General features: G+C 41.1%; 1 protein-coding gene across 2 annotated transcripts in view; it reads left to right on the top strand.

Annotated features, from left to right (window-relative positions):
• The window catches only part of EML1 (EMAP like 1), a 103,344-nt gene extending 94,662 nt beyond the window's left edge, over positions 1 to 8,682 (top strand). For both annotated transcript variants that reach the window (XM_054400558.1, XM_054400559.1), the window contains 6 exons: positions 1,461 to 1,549; positions 2,073 to 2,170; positions 2,296 to 2,383; positions 2,584 to 2,679; positions 8,086 to 8,216; positions 8,523 to 8,682. In XM_054400558.1, coding sequence (XP_054256533.1) covers positions 1,461 to 1,549; positions 2,073 to 2,170; positions 2,296 to 2,383; positions 2,584 to 2,679; positions 8,086 to 8,216; positions 8,523 to 8,648 — 628 coding nt within the window. In that variant the 3' untranslated portion in view covers positions 8,649 to 8,682. The remainder of the gene's footprint in view (positions 1 to 1,460; positions 1,550 to 2,072; positions 2,171 to 2,295; positions 2,384 to 2,583; positions 2,680 to 8,085; positions 8,217 to 8,522) is intronic.
• Positions 8,683 to 26,494: the final 17,812 nt, after the last annotated feature.

Consider the following 26,494-nt stretch of genomic DNA (forward strand, 5'->3'; position numbering starts at 1 on the left):
GATGTGTGCATGACGTGTATTCATCCTCTATTGATTTCTATTGACTTTCAGAGTGAAATTCATTTGTATTGCTTTAGTGCATGGATCCCCTACTCTTGGACCAGTGTTTGCTGAGCGTTGCATGAACACAGAAGGAAGAGATGTTCTCTGTGCTGAGAGAGTGGCCATCTAAGATCAGTGAGAGGAGGTGGTTTTGGGCAGGGCTGGAAGTCTAGGTCAGCAGTGAGGCTGTGTCGAAGGTGCTGTCACCATACCACGACTTAAATGTTAAATTTGCCTGTCCCAAATGGAAAAGGAGAAGTGAAAGGAGGAGCCTAAGATGATGAGTTAACTTTGCAGATGTTTACAGAGAGCCCTGAGTCCTGTAGGGCAATGTAGAGGAGATCACAGAGAAAAGATTGCTTGTTAGAAAATGTAGCAAGTGGATTATTATCACTAATGCAGTGACAATCAGAGGCTTTAACAAAAATCTGGCAAATATTTCACTGTGCTAGACATGGTGTAAAACTGCGTATTAAGGGACTTGCTCTGCCTGAAGAGTGTAAGGCATAAATAAGACAGACAAAACCAAGCTGAAAGATAGTGGCTCCATTTTACAGGGCAGATTATACCCTTGTTGGCATAGTACACCCATGGCAGACCCTGGGTTTAACCTTGGTTGTCTTTCATTGGAGGAAGGAGAGCCCTTGCCATAAGTTCATCCTCTCCTTTAATGTCACTTGAGGGCAGACTTTGCTGTTAGTTTCAAAAACAGTCCTACTTCACTGAGGTTATATAGGATGTTTGTAGGTTATGAGTCAAGACTATTTCAGATTGTATATAAATCCTAAACAAAAGATTCACTTTAGTTACTACATTTACTTTATTTGCTAAATAAGTAAATCAAAAGAAGCTTTGAGATTAATCTTTACTTTGTCTGTAATAATTTAGGTATTGAAATGCAAATTTTATCTTTGTCCTTTCTACACATTTGCACACTGAATTAAATTAAATTAATAAATTAACTTTGAAAAAGTTAAAAAATAAAGCTAATCCTTCTATCAAAATAGAATGGTCCTGATTCTGGCTTGTGTTTTCCTTTGCTCTAGTATTTAATGTAGGCATCAGTTTAAACATCAGCATGACATAGAGGAGGGTCACTAAAAGAGAAGGGTCATTATATATGTTTATTTTATTCTACTGTGTGACACAGTAAAAGAGATTTAAATCTGAAGATTGATATCAGGGTCAATGTCTAATTATTCCTCTAGTTAAAAAAACATGGAAAGGATCTATCCTTCTGTTAAAATTAAAAAAAAAAAAAAAAGTAAAATAAACCAAACAAGCCATGTAGCAGTTGCTGTTTTAATTTTCTTGATGTAAGACTTACGCTATTTTGACAGAAGAAAAGTTGGTCAAGATTACAGTAGATTTAAAATCCTTATGGAATGATTTATTGGCCTCTTTCTGATTTACAACAGGTGGTTTGTGTTTGACACAGAAACAAAAGACTTGGTCACTGTACACACAGATGGAAACGAACAGCTGTCTGTAATGCGTTACTCACCAGGTTTGTGAGTGTTTATTTACTGATTTTAAAAAAGTCTTGAATTTTTTTAATTAAATTTGGGGTTGGCTTGTTTTAAAACAATTCCCCACTTGCCATGCTGAAGTTGAAAATAAATATGCTGTGAAATACTGGCAACACTGAATGGGTGTTGTCTTAAACCCTAGTTTTCTTTTCCCTCCCTCCCTCCCTCCTTCCTTTTCCATATACTCATTATGGTCTCACTGGGAAGAACAAAAACCAAATGAGACTTAACTATGCAGGTTGTTGCAGTTAGGTTAGCCCTAAATGGACTTTACCTACTTCCAGAACTGTCATTTGTTTTTAACAGTAGCATTTGCTATACTTTGCTAAATTTGCTGTTTTGTAATGTTGAAAAGCAAGCATCAATGTGCATCTGGAAAAGAAGAAATAGAATTTTATTTGTTCGGTTTTTGGTTCCTCTTGTATGTGACACAGTAACGTTTCAAGATTAGCCTAAGTTCTTTCTTACAGGAATAATTACAGTTCACTTTTGTGTTTATAGATGGAAACTTCTTGGCAATAGGTTCGCATGACAACTGTATTTATATATATGGTGTAAGCGAAAATGGAAGAAAGTACACTAGAATTGGGAAATGTTCGGTAAGTAACCTTACTTTCTTCTGTTTCATTATTAACAACTTAAGTATCTTTTGTAGCACTGCATTAATACTGTTACATTGAGAGATACTGTTAGTGCAGTTAATACAATATTTTTCTCTTTGTAGGGTCATTCCAGCTTCATTACTCATCTGGATTGGTCTGTTAATTCACAATATCTTGTGTCTAATTCAGGAGACTATGAAATCTTATACTGTGAGTAAGAATTATATTTAATCCTTTTGCGCAATGTTCAGGGAGTCTAATACAGGTTTAAAATTCAAATGAGACCATACAACTGCCAAGATAGACCATATGTTTTAATTCCTCTGGTGCAATCAAAAATTGATCCAATTTGAGAATTAAAAATGTTCTCATGTGGTTTTGGTTTTGTTTTTTTTTTTTTTCTTTTGTAGGGATCCCCTCTGCTTGTAAACAAGTTGTGAGTGTTGAAACAACTAGAGATATAGAATGGGCCACTTACACCTGTACTTTAGGATTCCATGTTTTTGGTAAGTGTCTTTCCTCTTACAAGTTCTTAGCATTCTTGTTATTAACAAGCACTTAGATTGCCAACTTTTTCTTATGAAACATGACTATTCATATTTCACTGACAAATACAGAACTTCTGTTATGCCATTTTTATTACAATCTGTCCTCTTATTTCAATCCAGAAAGACTCTGAGTTAGTATTCTTGCTAGCTTCAAGTATCAATGTTAAATTACAACATCAGTGGTAAACAAGGAAGAAATCACACCCTGCCCTTTCTGCCACACTAGAATTGCTCCTCTTCGCTTTTAATTTAAAGTACCAGTTCTATGGCATTATCATTTATTTAGGCAGCTACTGGGACAAATCCTTTACAAGGACTATTTTCATTTGCACTAGTTTACTGTGCAAAGAAAAAATGGATGACAATCTCTGTCATTAAGTACTTCTAATGTGCTTTCATACAATATATAGCGATTCCATTAGGTGTAAGGAAGGCAAGAAGAAAAAGTTAATAAAATCAGTTTGGTTTGTTTCCATGGAACTTCTTTTCTGCCAGTTTGGAAGAAGCTGCTTTCCCCTGAAGCTTTGTACTCATTCCACAACACGTGCAGAACTAGACAGATCATTAACAAATCTGAGTACAAGAAGCTTCAAATTCTTCAATCTTGGAGACAAAATAGGAAGCCATAGTAGAAGTTCAGAGAAGAGTGAGGCTTAGTATAAGCAGTAAGCCAGATTTTTACCCATGTTTCAAGTAGAATAAATGTAGTGATGTGTTTGCAGTTAGAAAGGGCATGTTTCTGGAGCCTAGAAATGGGATGGCAGTACAAATATGCTGAGAAGACATATTCAAATTTTGTATAATCTAACTGACAAGCAGTATTTAGGTATCACTGCAACATGCAGATTTGGTAAAAGGAGGAAATCATAGAAACTGGCTACATGTTGGCACAATGTTTTTCTCATATGAGGGATTATGGCCCTTCTAGAGCTAAAAACATATTCCTAGGGTTTGACTGTACCTGACACAGAGTTCCAGAGCTACAGAGTCTTTGCATTTAGCATCACAGGCTCAGCTGTTCTGAGACTCTAAGTTCTTTAAGTATCCCTTTATAATTTTGATTCATGCGAAACATAGTGCTTTTACAACATAGGGCTGCTTTTGGTGCATAATCATAGGAGAAGAGTGTTACATCTGAGAGGAGATTTTTTTTTCCCTGTAATAAATCAGGTTTTGAAGACAGACTGGAATAAAATGATCTGCTGGGCCAATGGGAAAGAGTGATTGCCCATTGGAATGGGCTGCCCAGGGAGGTGATGGAGTCAACGTCTCTGGAGGCGTTTCAGAAACTGGATGAGGCACTTAGTGCCATGGCCTAGTAGGGTTGGGTGATTGGTTGGACTTGATGATCTTGGAGGTCTCTTCCAACCTGGTTGATTCTGTGTAATGGGGAGTTTGTGGAAACTGCATATATGTTTTTATACTTACAGTCCTCCATGCTGGACTACTGTAAGATAAAGCAACAAGGATGACAAATAAATAAAAGTAGGTGCTAGTTTTAATAATTATCACAATTATTATTTTAGTAACATCATAGTGATTGTGAAGATGTTCATCAATCAATGAATCAGTGAAAGGATATAACTTAATCAGAAAGGATATGCAATGCACAAGGAGAAAACATGGTGCCATATATACTGAAGAAGGTAATGGACTTCAGGAAGGCAAACTGCAAAAATCCAAAGCCTTGATAGGAAAGATCAGAAGTTGGACAAAAGGCAAGATGTGCTAGTTCCTTAGATTGTATGAAGTGCACAAACTCTTCCAGCCCAAAGGAAGGACAGGAGTGGCAGCAAGACAGAAATTTGGTTAAACTGTTTTTCACCTCTCCTGCAAGAAAGAGGAATACAGAAAATAAAAAGCTGTTGGGAGGACCAAGGAGACATATAAGCAAAGACTAAACCTAAGTTGCATACTTGTGACAAGTACAGAAATAACAAAAGAGCCAACAACAATACTGGTCTGCTCTGCAGAGAGGAGAGATGACACTGCTAAGGCTGAAGTGTTCAAAAACCTGATGCTTTTTTTTTTTCTTTTATTAGAAGACTTAATCCAATCTGATGGCTAACCCAGTTAGTGCCAATAATGTAAGGATAAGATCTCTGGCTTCAGTAAGGAAGAAGCAGATTGGAAAGTAGTTATAAGTTAGATATTTTCAAAGTATCTGAGTGTGATGAACCTTGTTGTATCTGTAAAAACAATTCTTTAGCATGATTTTGAGACCACTAGTACTGACTTTCAAGACCTCACAGAACAGGCTGTACTGGAAAAATGAAGACGAATGAATGCAGCGTTGGCATACATCACCTTCAGAGCCCCTGTGGAGAAGACACGGTGCAAAGTTAGTGGCTAGAATAATAAGTTGAAGAAGTTCATAAATTATAAATTAGAAACCAATCTGGTAATGTTGGAATTCTACTCTTCGGTACTTTGGGGCCTCAGAGTAGCCAGTATGAACAGTCTTGAAATGCCCACCAGGTTTGCACCACTGGACATAGAAGAAACAATCACATCATCAAGGACATGAGGCTTCTAGTATATTGATTTTTCAGTAGTTACTGGCTGACTGGAACTAGGGATGTTTTCTCACTCTAGTAGAACCATATAAAAATCAGAAATTGTGTGCATAGCACTTGCAGATCAACAAAACCAACACAGAGGGGAAAATGAACACTGCTCTGTTCAACACCTGTCTTCTAGCATGGGAACATATTAGTCAGCCTGGAAATGTTTAGGGATGATTCAACTGAAAATCAACAGTAAAGAAGTGTATTCAAGGGAAGATATTTCAGTGATACAAACACTTGTAAATGTGAAGGACTGAAGACTTTAAAACATTTACTGATCAGTATGCTTTTGCAAGAGCCATGTGCTGCTGGATATGTAACAAAGGCATCAGTTCATACCACATACCTAGTTTTGGAAAAAATTGGTATTTGAGGTGAGGGACCAACAGAAGAAATCTAAGATGCTGTACAAATATTGACAGCATTGCCAGCAGAGCAGAGCTCAGTGTGGTTGGATCCAAAACTGACTAGAAGACTGTAACAGTATTCTATTTCTTTGAATGTATTTATTAATAGCATGGATGATAAAACAGCATGTATAGTTTGTAGGTGGCATGAAGCTCCAGGATTAGCAAGTTGTCTTGAGAAACAGAAGAGTGATATGAAAAAAGGAGGCAAATCAGTAGAGACAAATGGAGGTTACACACTTCAACGGCAAAACCCAGTTGTACAAAGACAGAATAGCGGAGAGCAGGCAAGAGAACAGATCTGCACAGAAAGAGCAGATTACTCTTGCATACAAACTGAACATGACTCAACAGCATTATGCTGTTGTGAGGAAGACAGACACATTAGTGGGATGTGTAATGAAAAGGACACCATGCAAAATGTGAAGTAACTGTCCATTTATCAGTATCTGCTTCAGTCACAGCTGGAATAGCTGCTGCTGGTTTTTGCATATCAGAGCTATAGATAATGTGCTGACTAGCAAGAATAATTATCCATTTAAATATTGTTCTGGAAGAAGAGATTTAATGAATGAAAATTAGAGAAGAAGAAAAATATGTGGCATGAATCTTCAGGAAAGAAAAGGAATAGTCTCTTTCCATATCTACAGAGCATGGGGGTAAATGGACTAATTTTTCAGCAAAGGGGATTCAGTTATAGACTCAGAAAAAATGGCAGTGAGGCACTGGAATGAATTTTGAAAGAGCACAGAGTCTTAAAGAAAAAGCCTGATCTTTTCCCTATTTCAAAATGACAATCTTGTTTCTTAAATCATTTCTTTCAGGGCTTATCTCCAGCTTGTCAGAGTGACCACTTGTGAAGGCTCTTGCCTCTATTTAGCTAGCATTTGATATTCATGCAAGCTCTTTTTAGTCAAAGCAGTTATTTAAAACAGCTTTTCTGTCTCTTCATTCTACATGTTCATTATTCCATGAGTAGCAATTACCATTTCTTCTTTGTACCTTCATTCTCTTTAAGTTCTCTGATCTAGCAGAGAGATGTATCCACACATCAGGAAAGTCAGGGGCAGTCCACAAATCAGTATTTGGTGTTTCATTTTACTTAAAACAATTTGTAATACCTTACAAATACAGGGAATCACTTCTTCTTCTTAGTGCTTTTGAATTGTTGTACAAAGACACTATATTTGGGGAGAATTCCATGCAGATTGAAGGCTACCTGTTTCCACAATGCAGGGCAGGTACCCACTTCGGTGTTATCAGTAGCCCAAAGAAAAGAAGCTGGAGTGTGCTTGCCATTCCCTTAGGCACAGGCATCCTTCTAGGAGAGGGGAGGGCAAGCAGGTGGTGCAGCAACTGTCTCATCCTGACCTGTATAATAAGAGTGAAGGAAGAGCTTACACTAGAGAGGAAAGAATTCAAGGGGGAAAACTGCAGAGGATGTGTGACATAAGGACAGTGATTGAAAATCATAATGCCAGGACAGGGCCTTTTTTTTTTCCAAATCAAAATGGCAGAACACACAGCTGATTAAGTCAATGGTCTCTGAAAGTTAGATATAATTTATGTTGAGTAGGGGTTAGATAAAATCATGCCCCTCTGCCCCCCAGTACTGCATACCCCCCCCAATCCTCCTCCCCCACCCCCCCAAAAAAGTAACTGGTTGGGTTTTATTACAACTACAATTTAATACAGGCAGTTATTCAGAGGCTTTAAAGATGTGGTGCATAGATTCAGTCTTTGAATTGATGAGCCTGCAGTTTAATTTTAGGACAGTACTTTGTATGAGAACAGCAAGGAGTATGTGAGGAAGGAAGAGAATTACTTACAGTGAAACAAGAGCATTAAAAATATAGTATCTTCAGATTCATCTTGAAGGATGTTTTAATTACTAAATAACATTTTAGGCTATGCAATTTCTTGTTTCCTAGGTTTTTATACTTTAATAATGTGAAGACAATGTGTTGAATCATACATAGGTAGTTTTTTTAGGCTACAGTAGTACAATGGGAGTATGTTAGCTCATACATATGCAGAAGGAAAATAAAAGCAGTAACTGTTATTTTTCTTCATAAAGATATTAATACTCCTTTAGATTCAGACAGATGAACTTAATTCAGCAGAATTTGTTTAATCAGAGTAAAAAGCACTTTACTGACTAGAGGAAATGAAGTATTTGTTTATGTGCTTGATTTCCCATTAGAATCTGGTCTTTTCCTGGTACTGAAATATGCACACTAACTTGGCTGCAGTTATTTTTATAGATCTGGGTTTTTTCCATTTTTCCCCTTCTTTTTTCATGTCATACTTTATTGATATTCTAACAAAAACTTACACTGTCACTTCTATTTCCATTATAAAAACCTTTAATTGGTCTCTCTGTGTTTCAGGTGTATGGCCTGAAGGTTCTGATGGAACAGATATCAATGCTGTCTGTCGATCACATGGGAGAAAACTGCTATCCACAGGGGATGATTTTGGCAAAGTCCATCTCTTCTCATATCCATGTTCACAGTTTAGGGTAAGGTTACTTTAACAACATTTACTCTTGTAACTTGCACAAATGCATTAACTGTTGTTTTCCTACATACAAAAAAAAAAAAGGGGGGGGGGAGAGGAAAAAGAGAAAGAAATATGGGAATACATTTCTGCCAAAGGGATTTACTTAAGGCTGTTTGAGACTACAATTAAATTTAAAATTCAGTTTAACATTAAAAGACTTTAAGAGAATGACGTGATGCATTGGTTTCATTGCTGTGTGAATGTTATGTTACAGTGATCTGTTTTTATGACAGTTTATATTCTCACTTAATATGGTGTTTTCTAGGCTCCAAGCCATGTGTACGGTGGCCACAGTAGTCATGTAACTAATGTAGATTTTCTCTGTGAAGACACCCACCTCATCTCCACGGGCGGCAAAGACACAAGTATTATGCAGTGGCGAGTCATTTAAAGGAAACATCAGTGTGAACTTACACAGTTGAGTCAACCATGCACAGAACTTATGTATAAACTGTATATTTAAAACTTAACAGTATGTTTGCAGTTTAGCCTGGTCACTGTGATTTTTGTTTAAAAAAATTCTTACAAACCTCAGGAAAATGGAGCCCTGTGCTGGTTACCTTACTCAGTCTAGTGATTTTATTTTTTTTCCCCCTCCATTGTGTCACACCTTAGGAATGATCGTTTTTTTGTTGTACAATATACAATGCAGTACAAGTTTCATATAAGAAATGTGGCTTGACAGTTTGCAATACAATGGTGTCAGCAGAATGTGACTATCTTAATGTTTTCTAGAAACACTGCTAAAATGGTCACAAAAATGCCTTTCAAAGACTGTATATATGTGCTTATTTGTCTCACTATCTACACTTTGTACTGTATATCTACTTATTTAGAAAAATCTATGACAATGTCAAGGTACTGAACTGTTTCTGATGGAGGATGATGAATAGATATAAAAAACATAAACTGTAAGATGCAAAAATTAGTGTTCTAGACCTGAAAATGTGAATGCTGGTAAATTTGCCTTCTCTTGGGAATAGCATACCTTGGGTATTACCCATGAGCAGTTACATTCTCTTTCAAGTAAATCAGTAGGTTATGCCCCAGGTTGACCTGTTTCAGCAAGATTTACAGATGTCTATGTGCTTCAGGTATTCCATATGAGTTTAAATTAAAAATCTTTTTACTTGTATATGAACAATTTTTTTTTTTTTTAAACAAAACAAAGAAAGCTTGGCCACATCCCCATTATTGGTTGGTATATTTAACTAATATGTATATTAATCAGCATGATGCTATATTGTACATGTATAAGATTTTAGCAGTTCATAACAAATGGTAAGGCAATCTAGCTTTACTTTTTTATGCTTATGGATATTGTATATTTGTATTTTAAGACCAAGTAGACCAAGTCTAAAGATATCTTTTTAAGTGTACCATAAACCTGCAGAGGTTAAAGGAAGTCTTGGAAGGCTACATAAGACATTAATGTGTAACTTCTAGCCCCTGTGTTTTGTGCATGGATGGATATTTATAGTATGAAATAAGATTGTGTTTTGCAATGAAGTAATAGTGGAGGTGGCATAAAATCGTTAAGAAGGCCTTATCAATTTTGATTGTGACACAGATTGAAAAGTATTGCTTACTTTGAGGAATGTATCTGAAGAATTTTAAAAGAGAGATGTTCTAAGTGGACTCATAAAAGGTAATATTAAAATTTTGCTTGTAATGGACAGCAAACGTTAATTCTCTGAACTCTAAAGCACTGGTTGTTTAGAGTGATTTAAAAGAAATGGAATCAATAAATTTTGAAACTTTTTTATTACATCTCCAACCTCCTACACTGAAAGTGCAGGACACCAATAAACATGTATTAAAGTGAATTTTCAGTTCATTCATCTTGTTTAGTAAAATATCTTTGTTTCAATGTGAAATGTTTCTAGGAGAGACAGGCTTTTACTTAATGACACATTTGTGATTTCTTGATTAGAGCTGCATTTGGGAATAAAATCTAGATTTTTGGGGTTCATAATTTCATGTGTGAGCGTGACCCTGGGAATGTGATCTCTAAAGTACAGCTAGAGATTGAGGCTTCAAAGCAAGGAAGAAAGGCACACTGCATGCTTCCACCTGCAAACTGCCTTGGTTCTGCCACCCAGTACACATCACTTCTGAGCCCTCAGCTGGTGGAGTGGCATTCTGCTGCACTGGGTTATGTTCATGGCAGGAACCCCTGACAATTTCTCTGTGTTAGGAACTTGTCCTCAGGCAAGACTTTTGAAGGCTAGGGTTTCTGGGTCACTTCAGGTTGACGCTGATCTGACATTGTCACTGAAGAAAAGAGGTTTTGCCCTCCACTGCATGTTCCTATCCTGCACAGCAGGATGAGTCACTGTGGCCGTAGGGAGAGACCAACTGGGAGATGGATCCAGATTCAAAAAAAATTCAGGGGAGAAAAAAAAATGTCAGTCAAGCAAGTAAAGAACAACTACTACAAAAGAGAAACCCCATTTCCTTAGTTGCCTCATCAGACTGAGCTGTGCAACTTGTACTAAGTTTGTACGGAGGAAGGAGCAATGTGGAGGAGAAAATAAATGGACAGAGGAGCACTGGAACAACTTCTTTTGTTGGCAATAATCTCCTTATGCTTGAAGTGTGTGAATCTAAGGCATAATATCCCTACCATTTCTAGGGTTAATCCATCCTAAGAGGTCATAATACACAAGTGACAAGTTCTTATCTTGTCTGAATACTTGGCTGATGATGCCATGATACCTTCTGTTTGCTTTTACAGGTGGAGTGCTTTCAGATTTTCTAGTTTCAGAATTGCAGAGGATTTGTCATTGCAACAGAAAAAAACAGGAGCTGCAAATTGAGTTGGCTTATTCCCTTTTCATCCTTCTCCTATGGTGCTGCTCTTGAGATGTAATGTATTTCTGATCCCTTTCATTTTAAACTGTTATCCTTTACAAGAGATAGATGAGGAATCCTGCAAGTTCATCCCTAAGGTTACTGATCAAAGGAGATTTTCAACAATCCCATCCCATCTGTGCCTCTGCTGCTCCTCTGTTTCTAACTTGTGCTGTTGAATGTCTTTGTTCCTCTATGAAAATCTAATCAACGTACTAGCTGAATTGGCAAATGGTGGGTAAGGTCTTGAGCCAAAGAGCCGTTTGCTGACTGTTAAAGTGATTCTTCATACTTTATCCAGGGAACTCAACACAATTTTGCCATTGTTATATATAATCCTTAGCTTTCCCCACTTCCACCCTTGTTCCTTGGTTCTTGCATTCATTATTTTCTCAAGAGTGTACTTTTTTTAATTTAAAAGAACAACAAAAGGATGGTTCTCAAGTCCATGGCTGGAGATACAGCTGGGTTCTGCTTGTATTCCTTCTCTCCTCTGATCTTGGCTGCAGCAAGTGTACGGTTGCTCAAAAAAGAGATTGTACTCTTTGTGTCTCTTGTGTATTGCTGTTGTCTACCAAGCATTCAGCTACTCCCTCTCAATTTTTCTTTTTTGTTTCAGTTCCTGTTTCTTGCTTTTCTCCCCTCATTTCTAGCATTGCTCTTCTGGGACTTCAGCTTCTAGGACTGCATCCATCTTAGCCCTTACTGGCACACAGTGCTACCCATAATTGCTTATAAAACCAGTGGCTCTAACTTTTGGAGCCGAGTTTCTGTTTTCTTACTGTATCTGTATTTATGCTCCTTCTTTGACTTGCACTTACCCTTTTCTCCTTTCAGCCCATTCCTCCCTGCCCTCCTTCTATGAAGGTACTGGGATGATTACAGTCTTGTTTCTTGATTGTCCTTCATCTGTCTGTGGGCAGCCCTGTATACCAGATACTAAGATTTTAAAATATTTTTGGGGTAGGAATTTTCTTTTTCTGTTGTTGTATGGCATTTAGCATGGGATTTTGTGACCGTACACTCACAGAGAGTGTTTGACTCTCATATTTGTCCAAAAGGATGAATGTAGGTTCAGGTAGTAGTTCGGTGTTGAGATATTCAAAGTGATCAGGTACTGAAGTTGATAATATCTATTCTCTATGTCTTATGTTATTCATAAAACAGTATCTATGCTTTCAAAAAACTTCTTCCTCACTCTCCTATATGCTTGTAAAACAAACACAGACTCAATCTGGTTTGTAGGATTGTCGCCCAATTTCAAGTAGAGGATTTTCATGATTTGGTTTAACTCTCCTGCCTGTTTCATATTTTATGATACTTCTATACATATCTGTATTACATGAAAATTACATCCTTTTTCATTGTAATTCTGTATGTACTATTTGAATTACTACTTGAAAAAAATATTATTGCATAGATATTTGTGGTAGTGCTCAGTTTTGAGAGATTATTGAAACCTGACAGATATGAACAATTTTTGATGTATTAACAATTTTCAACATATTAACAATTTTCAACAGATGAGTTCCATAAAAATCAGCCACTGTACTAGAATAGTTCAGTAAAAAAATAAATTTAAAAAAATTAAAAAACAGTGAAGGGGATAAATGTAAAGGTAAATAGTTTTTCAATTCTAATGAGTAACAAAAAAAAAAATCACCATTTCAAATTACTAGAAAAATGCTCTTGAGAAGCAGACTTTGTTAAAATGGATTTTTTTTAATTATTATTATTATCTGAATTCATACAAGATAAATACAAGGTCATATTTCCTATGTGAAATATCTGGGTGAAATTTATTCTTCAAAAGAATTAATAATAGAGGATATTATTTCCTTTCACAATTACTTATGTGGCAAAAGCTTGCAAGGGCAAACAGGGTTTTTTTGTAAGGGCTGGCATTTTTCATTTCTTCAGGTTTTGGTCAGAGAAGCAGGCAGTCTTGTTGCTGTGTCTTCTCCTCCATCCCTAGAGCTAGGGCTGTTGACAGATCACTTGATTTCATCCTCAAAAATACTACAGATGGCAGGGAAAATGTCACTTTAATTATTAGAGAAAAGAACAGACTTACAAGAAGCCTAAACAGAGAAATCTTTTTTCCCATTACTGGCTGGGATTCCTAGCCGTCCTGGAGCAGTCTGATCACTGCCATGCCTTTCTGGCTGCAGCGGGTTGCTCTTCAGAAGAGATGCCCCAAGGCAGAGCATCTCCTGGCCCAAAAAATGGGAGATGAGGAACAGCTCCTGAGGGGAAGGACAGTATCACACCCAGATCTATCTGCTCCTGCATGAAGGCTGCTGGCTGCCAGATGAGTGAGTACATTAGCAGTTCATGCTCTTGCTGGGAGAGATTTTGATTTCTCCTTTAGTCATGCAGTTCTGCAGCAATTCCAGTTTCCTAAGTGAAACAACTCTGCCCCCTGAATTCGTTAAACAGCTGTAGAAGATTAAATGATAATTTACATGGAGGTATTGATGACAGTTCAGCCAAAGCTGCCAAGCTTGCTTCTGTTAGTGGTGATAGCAACTAATTCATCTGTGAAAGCCACTTGCAGGACCTTTGTCAGTTAAAGCGTTTCACACTTTATGGGTTCCCCTTGGTTTCCTGTTAAATGTGGTATTGTAAGAAGGTGCCTCCTTTTGACAAAGCCACTTTGCTGTTAGTGTCACCAGGCTCTGTAGGCACTTCTTTGGGCTTTATGGGAACTTCTTTGGACTTTGCATTTTGTCTGTCTTGTTATAAGGTCTTGAACTCCATGAAAAGTGGTTGCTTCCCATTATCTCCACAGCCCCAGATTAGCACAGGTTTCGTTTTATCATCTTTTGGCTACCTACAAACTACATGAAATTTATTTATACATTTCCATTCATTTGTAGTGGACATATCTGTACCTTAAAGACTGCCTCTTGGATCTAGTTTGAGGTGCTGAGGTTATAACCATTATAATGGCGACCTTTTATCTGGGTTTCCATGCAACTGAATGGGCTTTTAGCAGGAGTTTTTAAGAGATGAACATTTTAAAAACCTGACCCATAGAATCACCTAGAGTAAGCATGTAGCCAGAGGGAAGCAGATTCAGCTGCTCTGTGGATTCTGTCTGTCAGTGCTATGTGACCTAAGTTTCTTCCAGATTCCAGGTTGTAGTCTAAAATCTCCTTCAGGCCGTTCAGTCATTATGGTTAGAAAGTGAAAATCAAAAAGGCTGGATGAGTTCTGCAACCATGTTAGATTATTGTAATTTGTCATTGACTTGCATTGCCCTCACATCACAGGGATGTGCTGAAGAGGTAACTATCTGCTTGAGGTAGCCTGAACAGAACAGAGAATGCCTCCCTACGAAATCAGTTACCTTGGCTCTTCATTCTGGATTTAGTTTCTCATTAAGATAAGTGCTAACATTTTAAGGTTCTTTCCTTCTTGCCCAGATTCTTCTTTTCAGCAGCTTCCATTGACATCATAATTCCAAATTTATGACATCAGTGTTAACCACAGGGGAAGTTATGCCAGAGGTTCAAGTGTTTTGGCCTCCTCACAGCACCTAAAAAGAGCAGATGAGAGAGCTCTGAGAGTCTCTGTCTATGGCTTGAACAGTTGGAGAGCAAGCTGACAGGAGTCTCAGTTTAAGTGAAAAGCCCTCTGGCATTTCCCGTATGCACAGCTCCTGTTCAGCAAAAATCTGGCCACACACAGTTAGCAGCCTAGAGAGTCCTGACTCTCTCTGACTTCACAAGCACAGCTGTGCCTCTGGGATGAGATTTTTCAGACTAATTTTGGGTGAGGACATCACTGGTTTTGTTACCCCACTGTGACTCTGGTCTCTCAGAGCCTGGCCTCTGTCTAGAAGTTCAAGCTCAGACAATCTTGACCTTGCAAGAGAGGAACCAAGGAGATTTTAATAATGATTAAACAAACAAAACGAAACAGCTCCTTGTCTGGCTCAGTACAGCATTCTCTGCAAGAGACAGCAAAGATACAGACTGTTCTCTGAGGACATTGTGTTATGCCCTGATATGGAATATATGCTGTATCAAAACAGGCTTTGGTAATGCTCAAATGGGGGTAAACATAAGATAAGCATATTTCATAGAATGATAGAATTGTTTGGTTGGAAAATACCTTTAAAATCATTGAGTCCAATCATTATCTAACTCTACCAAGTCTGGTGCTAAACCATGTCCCTTAGAACCACATCTATGTGTCTTTTAAATACCTACAGGGATTATGATTCAACCACCTCCCTGGGGAGCCTATTCCAGTGTTTGATAACCCTTTCAGTGAAGAATTTCTTCTAATATTTAATCTAAACCTCCCCTGGCTCAATTTGAGGCCATTTCCTCTTGTCCTGTCACTTGTTACTAGGGAGCAGAGACCAACACCCACCTTGCTACAACCTCCTTTCATGTAGTTGCAGAGAGCCTCCTTTCTGCAGACTAAATCACGCTGGTTCCCTCAGCCACTCCTCATAAGACCCATTCTCCAGACACGTCATCAGCTTTGTTATCCTTCTCCAGCACCTCCCTGTTTTGTATTGAGGGCCCCAAAACTGAACTCAATGTGCAGCCTTGCCAGTGCAGAGTACAGCAAGACAGTTGCTTCCCTGTCCTACTGATCAGAGTAGGCTGATACAGGCCAGGATGCTGGTAGCCTTGGCCACTTCAGCACACTGCTGGCTCATATTCAGCTGTCTGTCAACCAGCACCTCAAGGTCTTTCTCTACTGGGCAACTTTCCAGCAACTCTTTTCCAAACCTGTAGCACTGTGTGGGGTTGCTGTGACATACACGCAGGGCCTGCAGCTTGGCCTGGCTGAACCTCGTACAGTTGGCCTTGGCCCATCAATCCAGCCCATCCAGGTTACTCTGAAGAGTCTTCCTGCTCTCAAGTAGATCAACACTCCTCCCAGATTAGTGTCATTTACAGACTTACTGAGGGTGCATTCAATCCAGATCATTGATAAAGCCATTAAAGAGAACTGGCCCCAATACTAAGCCCTGGGGAACATGCCTCGTGACTGGCCCCCAGCTGGATAACTCCATCCACCACCACTCTTTGGCCAGCCATCCAGTCATTTTTTTACCCAGCAAAGCATCCGTTCATCCAAACCATGGCAGTTTTTCCTGGAAGATGCTGTGGAATATGGTGTCAAATGCTTTACTAACATCTAGGTGTGCAATATCTGTGGCCTTTCCCTCATCCACTACACTGATCACCTCTTTGTAGAAGATCAGGTTCATCAGGCAGGACCTGCCCTTCATGAACCTGTGCTGACTGAGCCTGATTACCTTGTTTCTCTGCATGTGCTGCATAATGGCACTCAAGATCATCTTCTCCATGACGTTCCCCAGCACTGAGGTCAAACTGTAGTCCCATGGATCTTCCTTCCAGCCCTTCTTGCAGGAACCTGTGACATTTGCCAGTTATCTGGGACCTTGCCAGTTAGCCAGGACTGCTGGTAAGTGATGGAAAGTGGCTTGCTGAGCACTTTGGCCGGCTCACTCAGTGCCCTGAGGTGTGTGCTATCTGGCCCCATAGACTTGTGTACGTCTAAGTGGTGCAGCAAGTTGCCAACCACTTTCTCTTGTATTGTCTGGTGTGTTTATATTTCCCGTTCCTCACCCTAGCACAAACATATCACTGGGGTGCTGCTCTGGAGGTTGGACTACTGTTCCCTTTGCAGAAGTGTCCATGGTCTTTAGAAACACTCTCACTGGTTTAGATTTTGCACACTGGGTACCTACACACCTGTAATTTAGTGCTGTCTTTTCCTTAAGCAGCATATAAAAGTTGCTAAGGAAGAATCCCTGATAGTCTTGAACAGATAACATGTCCCCACGGCCTGTCTGCAAACAGAGCTCCTCCTGGCTGCCTGGAAGGCTGTGGCTTCCTGCTTCAGTCTTCCTAACAATTGTAAATGCTGCTCTCCTGAGGCACAAGTGGAAGAGTGGAAGTGCTAGTGGGCTCCTCCCTTTCCGAGAGCAGGTACTGACTATACCCAATGCTATCCTGAGAGTGCAATCAGACCCTTCTCTCTATTAGCTCTCATCTTCACTTGAGGAATTGTAACAGAACAGAATTAAGTATATCAACAGCATATTTTTTCCTATTCTCTGCCTTTTCCAATGTCGCTTCCCATTCATGTCTTTTTTCCCTTCTTCATTCTTTTTTCTTTATTCTTGCTCCTTTTCTTGTGAAAAAAAAAAATCCCAAACCACTGTATTTCCCTTACTTCTTTCTAGTCTCCTGTTTTTTTACTCCTGCAAACTCTTCTGCCACTTGATCCTTTCTTCCAGTCTCTTCTCATTTTCCTCCTCATTCCAAGACTGGATGAAGCATTGATATTGAAATCAAGATCTTAGGGGCTCCCTGATTGCAGCCCTGCTGCAGCTTCTTTCTCTGTTTCCCTCCAGCATGGACCCCAGTCCTCATGCAGGTGGTGGGTGATGTGCACCTCTTTACCACCAGTACCTCACAAGGGCTGTCTTTTGAGCTGCCATAACAAATCAGAGATGGAACCCAGCCCTTTGTGAAATGGTGCCAAAGATCACAGGGTATGTTTAAGGATGTTTAAGTATGGACATGGTAATGGGTGAAAACCAAACATCCAGGATCACAGGATGTTAGGGGTTGGAAGGGACCGATGGAGATCATCAAGTCCAACCTCCTTGCCGGAGCAGGACCATAGAATCTAGCACAGATCACACAGGAATGCATCCAGATGAGTCTTGAAAGTCTCCAGAGAAGGAGACTCCACAACCTCCCTCAGGAGCCCATTCCAGTGCTCTGCGACCCTCACAGTGAAGTTCCTCCTCGTGTTGAGGTGGAATCTCCTGTGCTGTAGTTTATATCCATTGCCCCTTGTCCTGTTACAGGGTACAACTGAGAAGAACCTGTCCCCTCCCTCTTGACCCCCAGCCCTCAGATATTTATAAACATTTATTAAATCCCCTCTCAGTCTTCTCCAGAATAAACAGCCCCAGGGCTCTCAGCCTCTACTCACAGAGCACGTGCTCCATTCCCTTAATCATCCTCATAGTCCTCCGTTGGACTCTCTTGAGTAAATCTCTGTCCTTCTTGAACTGGGGAGCCCAAAACTGGATGCAGTATTCCAGGTGAGGTCTCACTGGGGCACAGTAGAGGAGGAGAACCTCCCTCAACCTGCTATACACACTCCTCTTAATGCACCCCAGGATACCATTTGCCCTCTTGGCCCCAAGGGCACATTGCCAGTTGATGGATAACTTGTCCACCAGGACTCCCAGGACTGAACCTCTCAGAGGTTTAGGAATCTTTGGATCTCACTTTACACCTGCATTTGATAATCACATTTCCTCTGTGAGGTAGCTGTGAAATTGTACAAATGGAACCAAACTTCAGCTTTGGCAAAGTTACCAACTGAGGAACAATTCTTTAGAAATAAATGTGTATGTGTATTACTGGACATAGTATAATGAACTGGTGTAAAGAATTCCTCTCCAGGGTGACTTTTACAAAACTAAATCCTCACCCTTGAAAAGAACAAGGTATTCTTGTGGACAAGCTCAGGAAATCCCTAGAGTTTCAAGAGAAAGCTCTGAGCTGGACAAATTCAGTGGGAAAAATACCACAAGACTCTTGTTGCAGCAGCATGGACATGGTATTGACTCACTGCGAAAAGCAACTGGATGACCCTGAGCTCCTGAGATGATATTTACAGAGGATATTAACCCAGACTGTGTGATTGTTTAAGGAGGGATATTCTCCTTAATTCCCCTCTTCCTAACATGAAATCTCTGAAGTTACAAACAGATCAGGAATCTGGGCAGTTGATGCAGCAGGACCTCTGGGGAGCAGATCCAACAAGACTTGCCCCATAGCAGGTTTCAGCTAGGAAAGATGTGACTGTAGGGATAGCAGTTTTCTTGGGCATGCAGGAGGATTTACAATTAGCGAGAGGTGTGAGTGGGAGCAGAAAGGGGGAAGCAGTGAGACCAGGGGGATGGCGATACATGCCCAAGGCTTTCCCCCTTGGCAAAGAGCAGGTGAATTGACAAGACTCCAGTCTGAGATGATATGTTTGTTCATACAAATTAACAGCTTTAAGTCTCTTTGAAGACATATATTTCTGATAGCAATACAGTGTAAGATTTGTCATAGCAAAACAATTATTACATGGTTCAGTCACATCTTTCAATCAACACAATGATCCGGTGGACACGTGAACCATTAATATTGATGAAGAAGCCTCATAGCTTCTGATACAACAAAGATTTTTAACACTGTTCTCCTATTTTTGTGCTGTTAGTGGTCAGACACTGGCATCTGTAACAGTAAATAAAAATTCATCTTTTCTCTCTTGCCTCTTTATATAAGAATAAATAAAACAGCCAATATAATCAACCAGTAACCTCACATACTCTGAATTTCTGCATCACTTCTCAAACCACCTCATGAGCAATTATGCCTCCCAGCCCTTTGTAAGAGTAGACATTGCACAAGTTTATAACCAGTGAGGTGTTGCAACTTGCCCAAGGACAGCACCTCTCCTTGGGAGACAGTGCAGGTACTGAGCTGCAAGGGGTGGAAACCACCTCTATGCCCTACCCAGTTGTTTGCAGTCCCTTCTGGGCAACTGCTGGGGGCTGGATGTGTCAGTCCTGCGGCATGCTGTGGTTGTAGCTTCAGCTCTTTGTAAAGACTCATGAGTCCCTCTGAAACATCAGGTGCCCCTTTATGTTATGCAGGCTACACACCCAGATAAAAGTCTTTGCAGAAGATGTTTTTACTTAGTCTACTTTATATCTTAAACGTGGCACAATTTACATGCATTTTCCCTATTTGATTAGTACCCATTATAAACCTATCTTAATGAAATTACATTTTTTAAAACTCAGTGTATCAGTGAACTCACATATAGATTTGCTTTTTTAATGACGTCGTAAGTCCTAGTACAATTACCATGAAACTTTCTAGTTTAACAAGCATCCTCCTTGCCTTATGTGGTCTCCCATATGATGTATGGGCTGGTCAGTGACCCACATTCTAAAGGATTAGTCAGATGATAGCAGTAAGAAAATAGGTTTTATTTTTGCTCATTATTTCTTCATAAGCTTCCTGCCCTCAGCAATCTTATTGCAAATTATGTGGATGAGTTTCTCTGAGCCACTGTCACTCAGGGGAGACTGTATATCAGATCTGTGGTCTGACACAGTTGCTTCTTTCCACAAAAAACATATATTGTGCCTTCTAGGAAATTTAGGATAAATGCTTGTAAGAAAGGACTGTAAGCTTTGGTTTCAAATAAATGAGGAGGCCCTTTAATAATAGGGGAACTTCTGCTTTATGAAGGACCTTCTCTGTCTGAAGTGAGCTTAAACTAATTGGCGAGGTGGTGACGTGGGAAAAGGATGACACAGATCTCCTATAGGACAGAGAAGGTATGAGCTGGGGTCTGTGTTAATGAGGTGCATAGGAGAGGTGAAGGTTTCCTTACCCTGGCCCTTCAGTAACTCTGTCCCCAATTATTTTTTTAACATCTTAGTGATAGTGAAAACTGCAATTATCAGATATGCATTAGCTACAAAGAAACAAGTATGGCCTTGAATAGAAAACATACACATTATTTCTACCCCAGATTTTGTTGCTGTCATATTATTGCTGATGTTTTTGTTGTAGTAGAGTTCTGTTCAGTATGGAGCTGCAGTAGGCAGCAGCAAGGCTTGACAAGCCAATGGGCAAACAGGTGTCTGGGGTATCAAATCTATAGGCTTAATTTCTGAAACATTTATCATAGTGGCATAGACTTATTATTACAATAAAAACAAGGATTGTATTGGCTTGGATATACAAATCCTTAACTGTTCAGAGAAGCAGAAATTAAAATGTATTTACATTAAAAATGGCCCCCACTGCACTGCCCTGTACCTTCTGCACGCATTGTGCCATGCCCAATCGCCTCCAGCATGGTCCTGCGATCTGCTTGCTCTGCACCATGGGAACATTCCCTTGAGACCACATACAGCTTTCTTGCCACACCTGCTATCCTGCAGCCCAGCTTCCTTTGGCCACATCGTCTGCACCCTCTTCAAACTGCCTCTGCCCAAAGGGAGAGGGTCTCCATCTTTCTTGCCCTTCACAGCACATGTGAATGGAGGTGAGTCTCAGAGAGCAGTTGGAGTGGTGTTAAATGAGACACAGACACATGGCAGCAGGGCGAGGGCCAGAACCCAGTTCTGGTCCAGACATGCATATGTATGCCAGCTGACTCAAGACCCAATGCTTGCTGTGGCATTATGCAGTCAGAGATTTTTGGTGTCCAAATCAGTTGCAGAACTGGGAGAGATCAGTAGGAGATGGATCCAAAGCGGAGTGCCAGCTTGAAGAGCCTTTACTCTTGAGAAGTGTAAATCACATTATGGAGACCTATGTATGAAGGAACCGAGAAACAATTGCAATATTTGGTCCCTGATTGTGTCAGATCCTTATGGATATCCAAGCAAGGCCACTTTCAATACAGTATTTTTTTCTAGTGGGTGGTCAATGGGAAGAGGCAACAAGATGTGTAGAGGAGCAGGGAAGCTCCAAACTCTGGGCCTGCAAACAATCTGTTTCCACTGGTAGGGATCATCACTATGCCAGTTTGGGCTGCATGGAAAGCTGGTAGGAGGCAACCGAATGGAGTGAAACCAAAAGAGCAGAAGGCAGGAAGAACTGGGATATGGAGTGGGGAGGAGAGCTGGATAAGGAGAAGCCGCAGGGCTGGGAGGCAGCCCAGGACACCCCGGGGTGGGTAAGGTGGGTGCTGAGGATGGACAGGCCTGACAGCAGGATGAGCGAGATGGCAGAGAGACTCAACTGGGGCATCTGGAAAAGGCGAAGGAGCCGAAAACACAGAGTCAGTGTAACCTGGAATACTGTTTCTGCCCTTGCTTCTATCCACAACAGCGGCGGTTTTTAACGACGGTGAACAGAACCCCCATAGCACTTCGCAGAGGTCTGCAACCGCAGCGCTACCCCTGCTCCCGACGGGAGCGGTTCGGGGGCGCGGCACGGCCGGTTCCCCGGGCCTCCACCCTGGCCCCTGCCGAGGAGCCCCAAACCGCAGTCGCTTCCCACGCCCTTAGCCGCCTCACCTGCGCTGCCCACGGCGGGAAGAGCGGCCGGGCAAGGCAGTCCCCCCTCGCCATTCCCCCGGCAGAGGCTGCGCGGGGCGGGGCTGTGCGGAGCGGGGAAGGGGGGGGGGCGGGCGGCCCCGCCGCGCGTGGAAGAAGGGCGGGCGGCGGCAGCAGCGCTTTGTCCTGCCCACACACACAGGCACACGCAGACACACGCCGCGCAGCCGGGCGGGAGCCGGCAACATGGCCGGACCGGCGGAGGGGCTGCCCGCCGCGGCGCTGCCCGGATAGCGCCGCGGGGCCCGGCGCTGCGAGTGGGGCGGCGCCGCCGCCGGAGTCCCCGCCGCTCGAGTCCCCGCCGCCCGCTGCCGGCACCGGCCGCCGCCGCGCCCCGCCAGGAAGATGAGGTGAGTGCGGGCGGTTGGGGGATGCGCAGCGCCGGGCGTCGCGGACAAGGCAGCTCGCCGAGCCTGTCTGCCTGCGGGGAAGGGGGTTGTCCGCGGTTCCCCTGTGATGGTGTCACGCCGTGGTGGGGGATTTCCTGTGCGAGTGGAAGGCGGAGGAGAGGTTAAGCCACGCGACGCTTCTTCGTCCTCCACCGGATGGATAATACGAGTGGGTGGTGACATTTCTGGCATGTTTGACTGTCAGTGCCTAAATCCATATGACAGATTATCTCGGCGCTTACAAAAGGCTGTAAAAGCGCTTTGGAAATGGTGCTGCGGTATAGAGCCGGGGATCTGCCCAGGGCTGCTGTGCCTCCTGCTGCCCGAGGGCACGGCGGGGCGAGACCTGGGCTCGATACCCCCGGGTAGCGGTAAAGACAGCGTGCAGGGCTGCGGGAGAAGGGTTCGTAGAGCAGAGGAGATGGGATTTCTTCCGATCATCTGCCACAGGTCGTGCTTGATCTCCGGAGTCTCTTTCTCGTCAGGCATTGAGTGCTCCAGCTCGTAGTTTTCCCGAGGTCAGTTTCTCTATTGTGAATATGAAAAGCAACAAACAAATGAATAAATAAACAATCCAGAAATTTCCTGAAGCCAGATGAGTGCCTGGTGAAGGGAAGGAAGACGTTATTTGTTTTTGTTCACTCTCTTCCAGACCACTCTCTTTCCTTATTTATCCAAGAGTTCAGTTGAGCTGTCAGTATTTCAGAGCAACTCAGCTTGTGATTCACTTTCTAATAGTAGTAATGCTTTCTACTTAATTTGTATCTTTAGCAAAGGAAAACCGATTTGGGAAACCTTAAAAATGGAAATATCTGTTTGAAGCCTTTCTGTGGTGCCTGATCCCTGAATCTCAAGGTTGGCATTGCTGCTAGGAAGTATAGTAGAAGTCTAAAATCCTTAACCTGCTCTTACAGTTACGTTTACTCATAACACTATTGCCTGCATTGAAGATTTGGAGCTGCATCAATTTATGTAGTCATTCATACTGCCGTTAGTTTTCTCTGCTCATTTTAAATTATGTTCTTAGGGAGTGCCAGAAGCACACAAGCCTGCAGTGTCATGTGTCTGGTGGCCTAGACCTCTCGTGTCCACACAAAAGGGATATCTGCATCACTCTCACCTGGTCTGATCATGTTGTTGCTCAGAGACCTCTCATGATAAATCATCAAACATAACAGATGGCAATGAAATGTTTCATTACACTTTTCCATTCAGGTGGTAGCCCAATTAGGAGAGCTCTTCCCTTGTGAAGATGGAAAGTTGGGTTGCAGACTCAGAAGCAACCCTTTCATCCCCAGGGAAGCACCATGGGGTTAGGTACAAGGCTGCAACAATTCTGATTTTTCTCCCACTGAAGGTACCCCACTCCATGTGACCTTCTGCAGTTGATGGTTGTGTTTTTTGTTGAAAAGGTAGCAGAAAGAGAGACCTGCAAAGAGAGAGTGTGTATTAGGGAACCATAATGCAGCCAAAGTAATCCCCACTGTAAGAGCTAAGGCACTCTTGAGGAAGGTGTGAGCTACAGTGCATTTTAGAAAGCAAAGGCAGCTTAACTCCAGGAGTGTCTGCAGGACTTCCACTACCCCCACTTTTGGTGATGATGAATGAGGTCCTTTTCTGGGTTAGACACCTAACGCCAGGCTGCATCTGGTCTAGGTGAGGGAGTCAGCACCCAAAGTTAGTCTGTGTGTGCTCCTAGGCACTTTGTGCAGCTGCCCTCTCCTATTTTCCCCTTGTGATGCTTCGCATCTGCAGGTGTATCACATTTAACTTAGTCTGTTTGTATTAATACTGCTTTTATAGTTAAACATACATGCTTCGGTTTGTTTTTGTTTTGTTTTTAATTGGTTCCTGTTTTCAAAGGTTTCCATTGCTGATTTGTTTCCTTATATATACAGACATTGCTGAATAGGTCATATTTGTCAGTAAATATACATTTGAAATCACCAAATCCCTTTTTCAGTAACAACTCTTGTTTAATAAATACAGGCTATATATTTCCAAAAGGTCCTGCCAGGCTATACAATCATTTAATATAAACCTTCTTGAAATATTTGCCTAGCCATGTGTATTTTATTTATATTGCTTTTTGTGGTGAATAGATTACAGTGCTATTCTTTGCACAATTGCATTTGTGTGATGATTTCCATTTCTTTCTTAATTTCTTTGTCTTTGCTTTAAAGGTATAAAGTGTGTGTGTAGTGGGTGTGCCACATCTTAACAATAAACCAGACTATAATAGATGTTCTGTCTCAAAAGTGGATTAGGATCCCTGGGTGGAAAATCCTGAAGTGCAGAGGTGTTATTACTTCTTACTATATAAAAATATTGCTTTAGTACAACAAATGTGGATACTATTCTACAGCAGATAGTAATTTATTCTTGGAAGTAACAGAATTAGCTCATATTTGGGATCATATCTATGAATATTATTGTAGATGAAAATAAGATTTTTACATTCTGTCAACAGAGGTGTAACCTTGCGTTTCTTAGTCATACACGTAGTTTGTAAGGCATCTGTGTTTTAGTGTTCTCTGTTCTGAAAAATAAAAAACAGATACTGCATTTTAGGTATCCCTGAAAAAAATCTCTTAGGTGTCTCTCTCTTTACCATGACTGTGGTGAGTGTAAGCTGGCTCTCTGTGCTGTGGTTCTGAGGCAGTGATGTGGGGTAAAACCTTCCACTTTTAGCATTTTGGGTTTTTGCAAACAGAACATACAGTGAATATTCATAGGTGGAAACAACATCTAAACAGGATTATTCAGATTAAAATTACACCTCCTTGCTCCTTTGTGGTAACACATGCTTTAATTCAACCCATGGTAGAGAGTTCAGTGTATAAGTTACTGGGGAAAACTATGTCCCTCAGCACCTTAATGATTGCAGGGCTCTACAGTGAAAGCCAGCCTTTTCCTTCTGACATCTCTATATAGCTGCTAACTGGAAATCCTAAAAAGTTATTGTGTTTAGCCCTACTTTAAAGGGATGGAGGAACACTCTGAGGAAAAGAGAACTGAATCTTCATAGTTTAATGCTAGTCTAATAACAGGAAGTGTATATACATCATTCTTATTCAACCTTTGCTTTCAGACATAAGCAAGGAAAATCTTTACATCTGTTGCAGTAAATGCAGTGTATTGAGCATTTAATTGTCTTCCATATTTTCTGTTCATTAAGCAGTTCAGGAGATTGATCATTTTCCCAATGCTTTTAGTGTCCTTGGAGGGCAAAAGGAGCTATACATGTGCAGTGTTATTTATCAATTTTTCATTTGCTTTACTGTTTCTGTTCTGTAGCAGATTTGAGAGAATGTGTTGCTTACATTTGTAATGTGATCAGAATTGGGGTTACTGACATCACTGGACTAATGACGAGTGGGTAGCATCCCCTGAGATGCATAATAAAATCAAGTTGTCTATAATGTTTCATTTAACTTCAGCATATAGTAATTGGTTTCTTGAGCTGTAGCAATACACTTGTAGCTTAGATCTAATTTTTGTTTAGTTTGAGAACTCTGTCCTGCCCTGTTCAGACTCCTCCTATGTGCCTTGGTGTCAGTGTATGGCTGAGAGTTCATGAGGGCATTTGAGAGTTGTCACACCACCTTTTGCAATCATGCCTCTGGGTACCTTTAGGATTGCAGCTTTTCAAGCCAAGTCTCTGGCACGTGGTTCTGCCAGTGTCACTCGATGAGAAAACACCCAGCACTTTGGCTGTCATGGTTTCGTCAGCAAAATCCCAAGTGTGGATACTGTGCTGCTGACAGAAAATGGCTTTTGTTAGCTCAGCTTAGATCTTCGGAGGAGTAGTTTTGCTCTAGCTACAGGCACACTCTTTTGTCAGCA

This window comes from Indicator indicator, chromosome 4 (assembly GCF_027791375.1).
Source record: "Indicator indicator isolate 239-I01 chromosome 4, UM_Iind_1.1, whole genome shotgun sequence".
Taxonomy (NCBI): Eukaryota; Metazoa; Chordata; class Aves; order Piciformes; family Indicatoridae; genus Indicator; species Indicator indicator.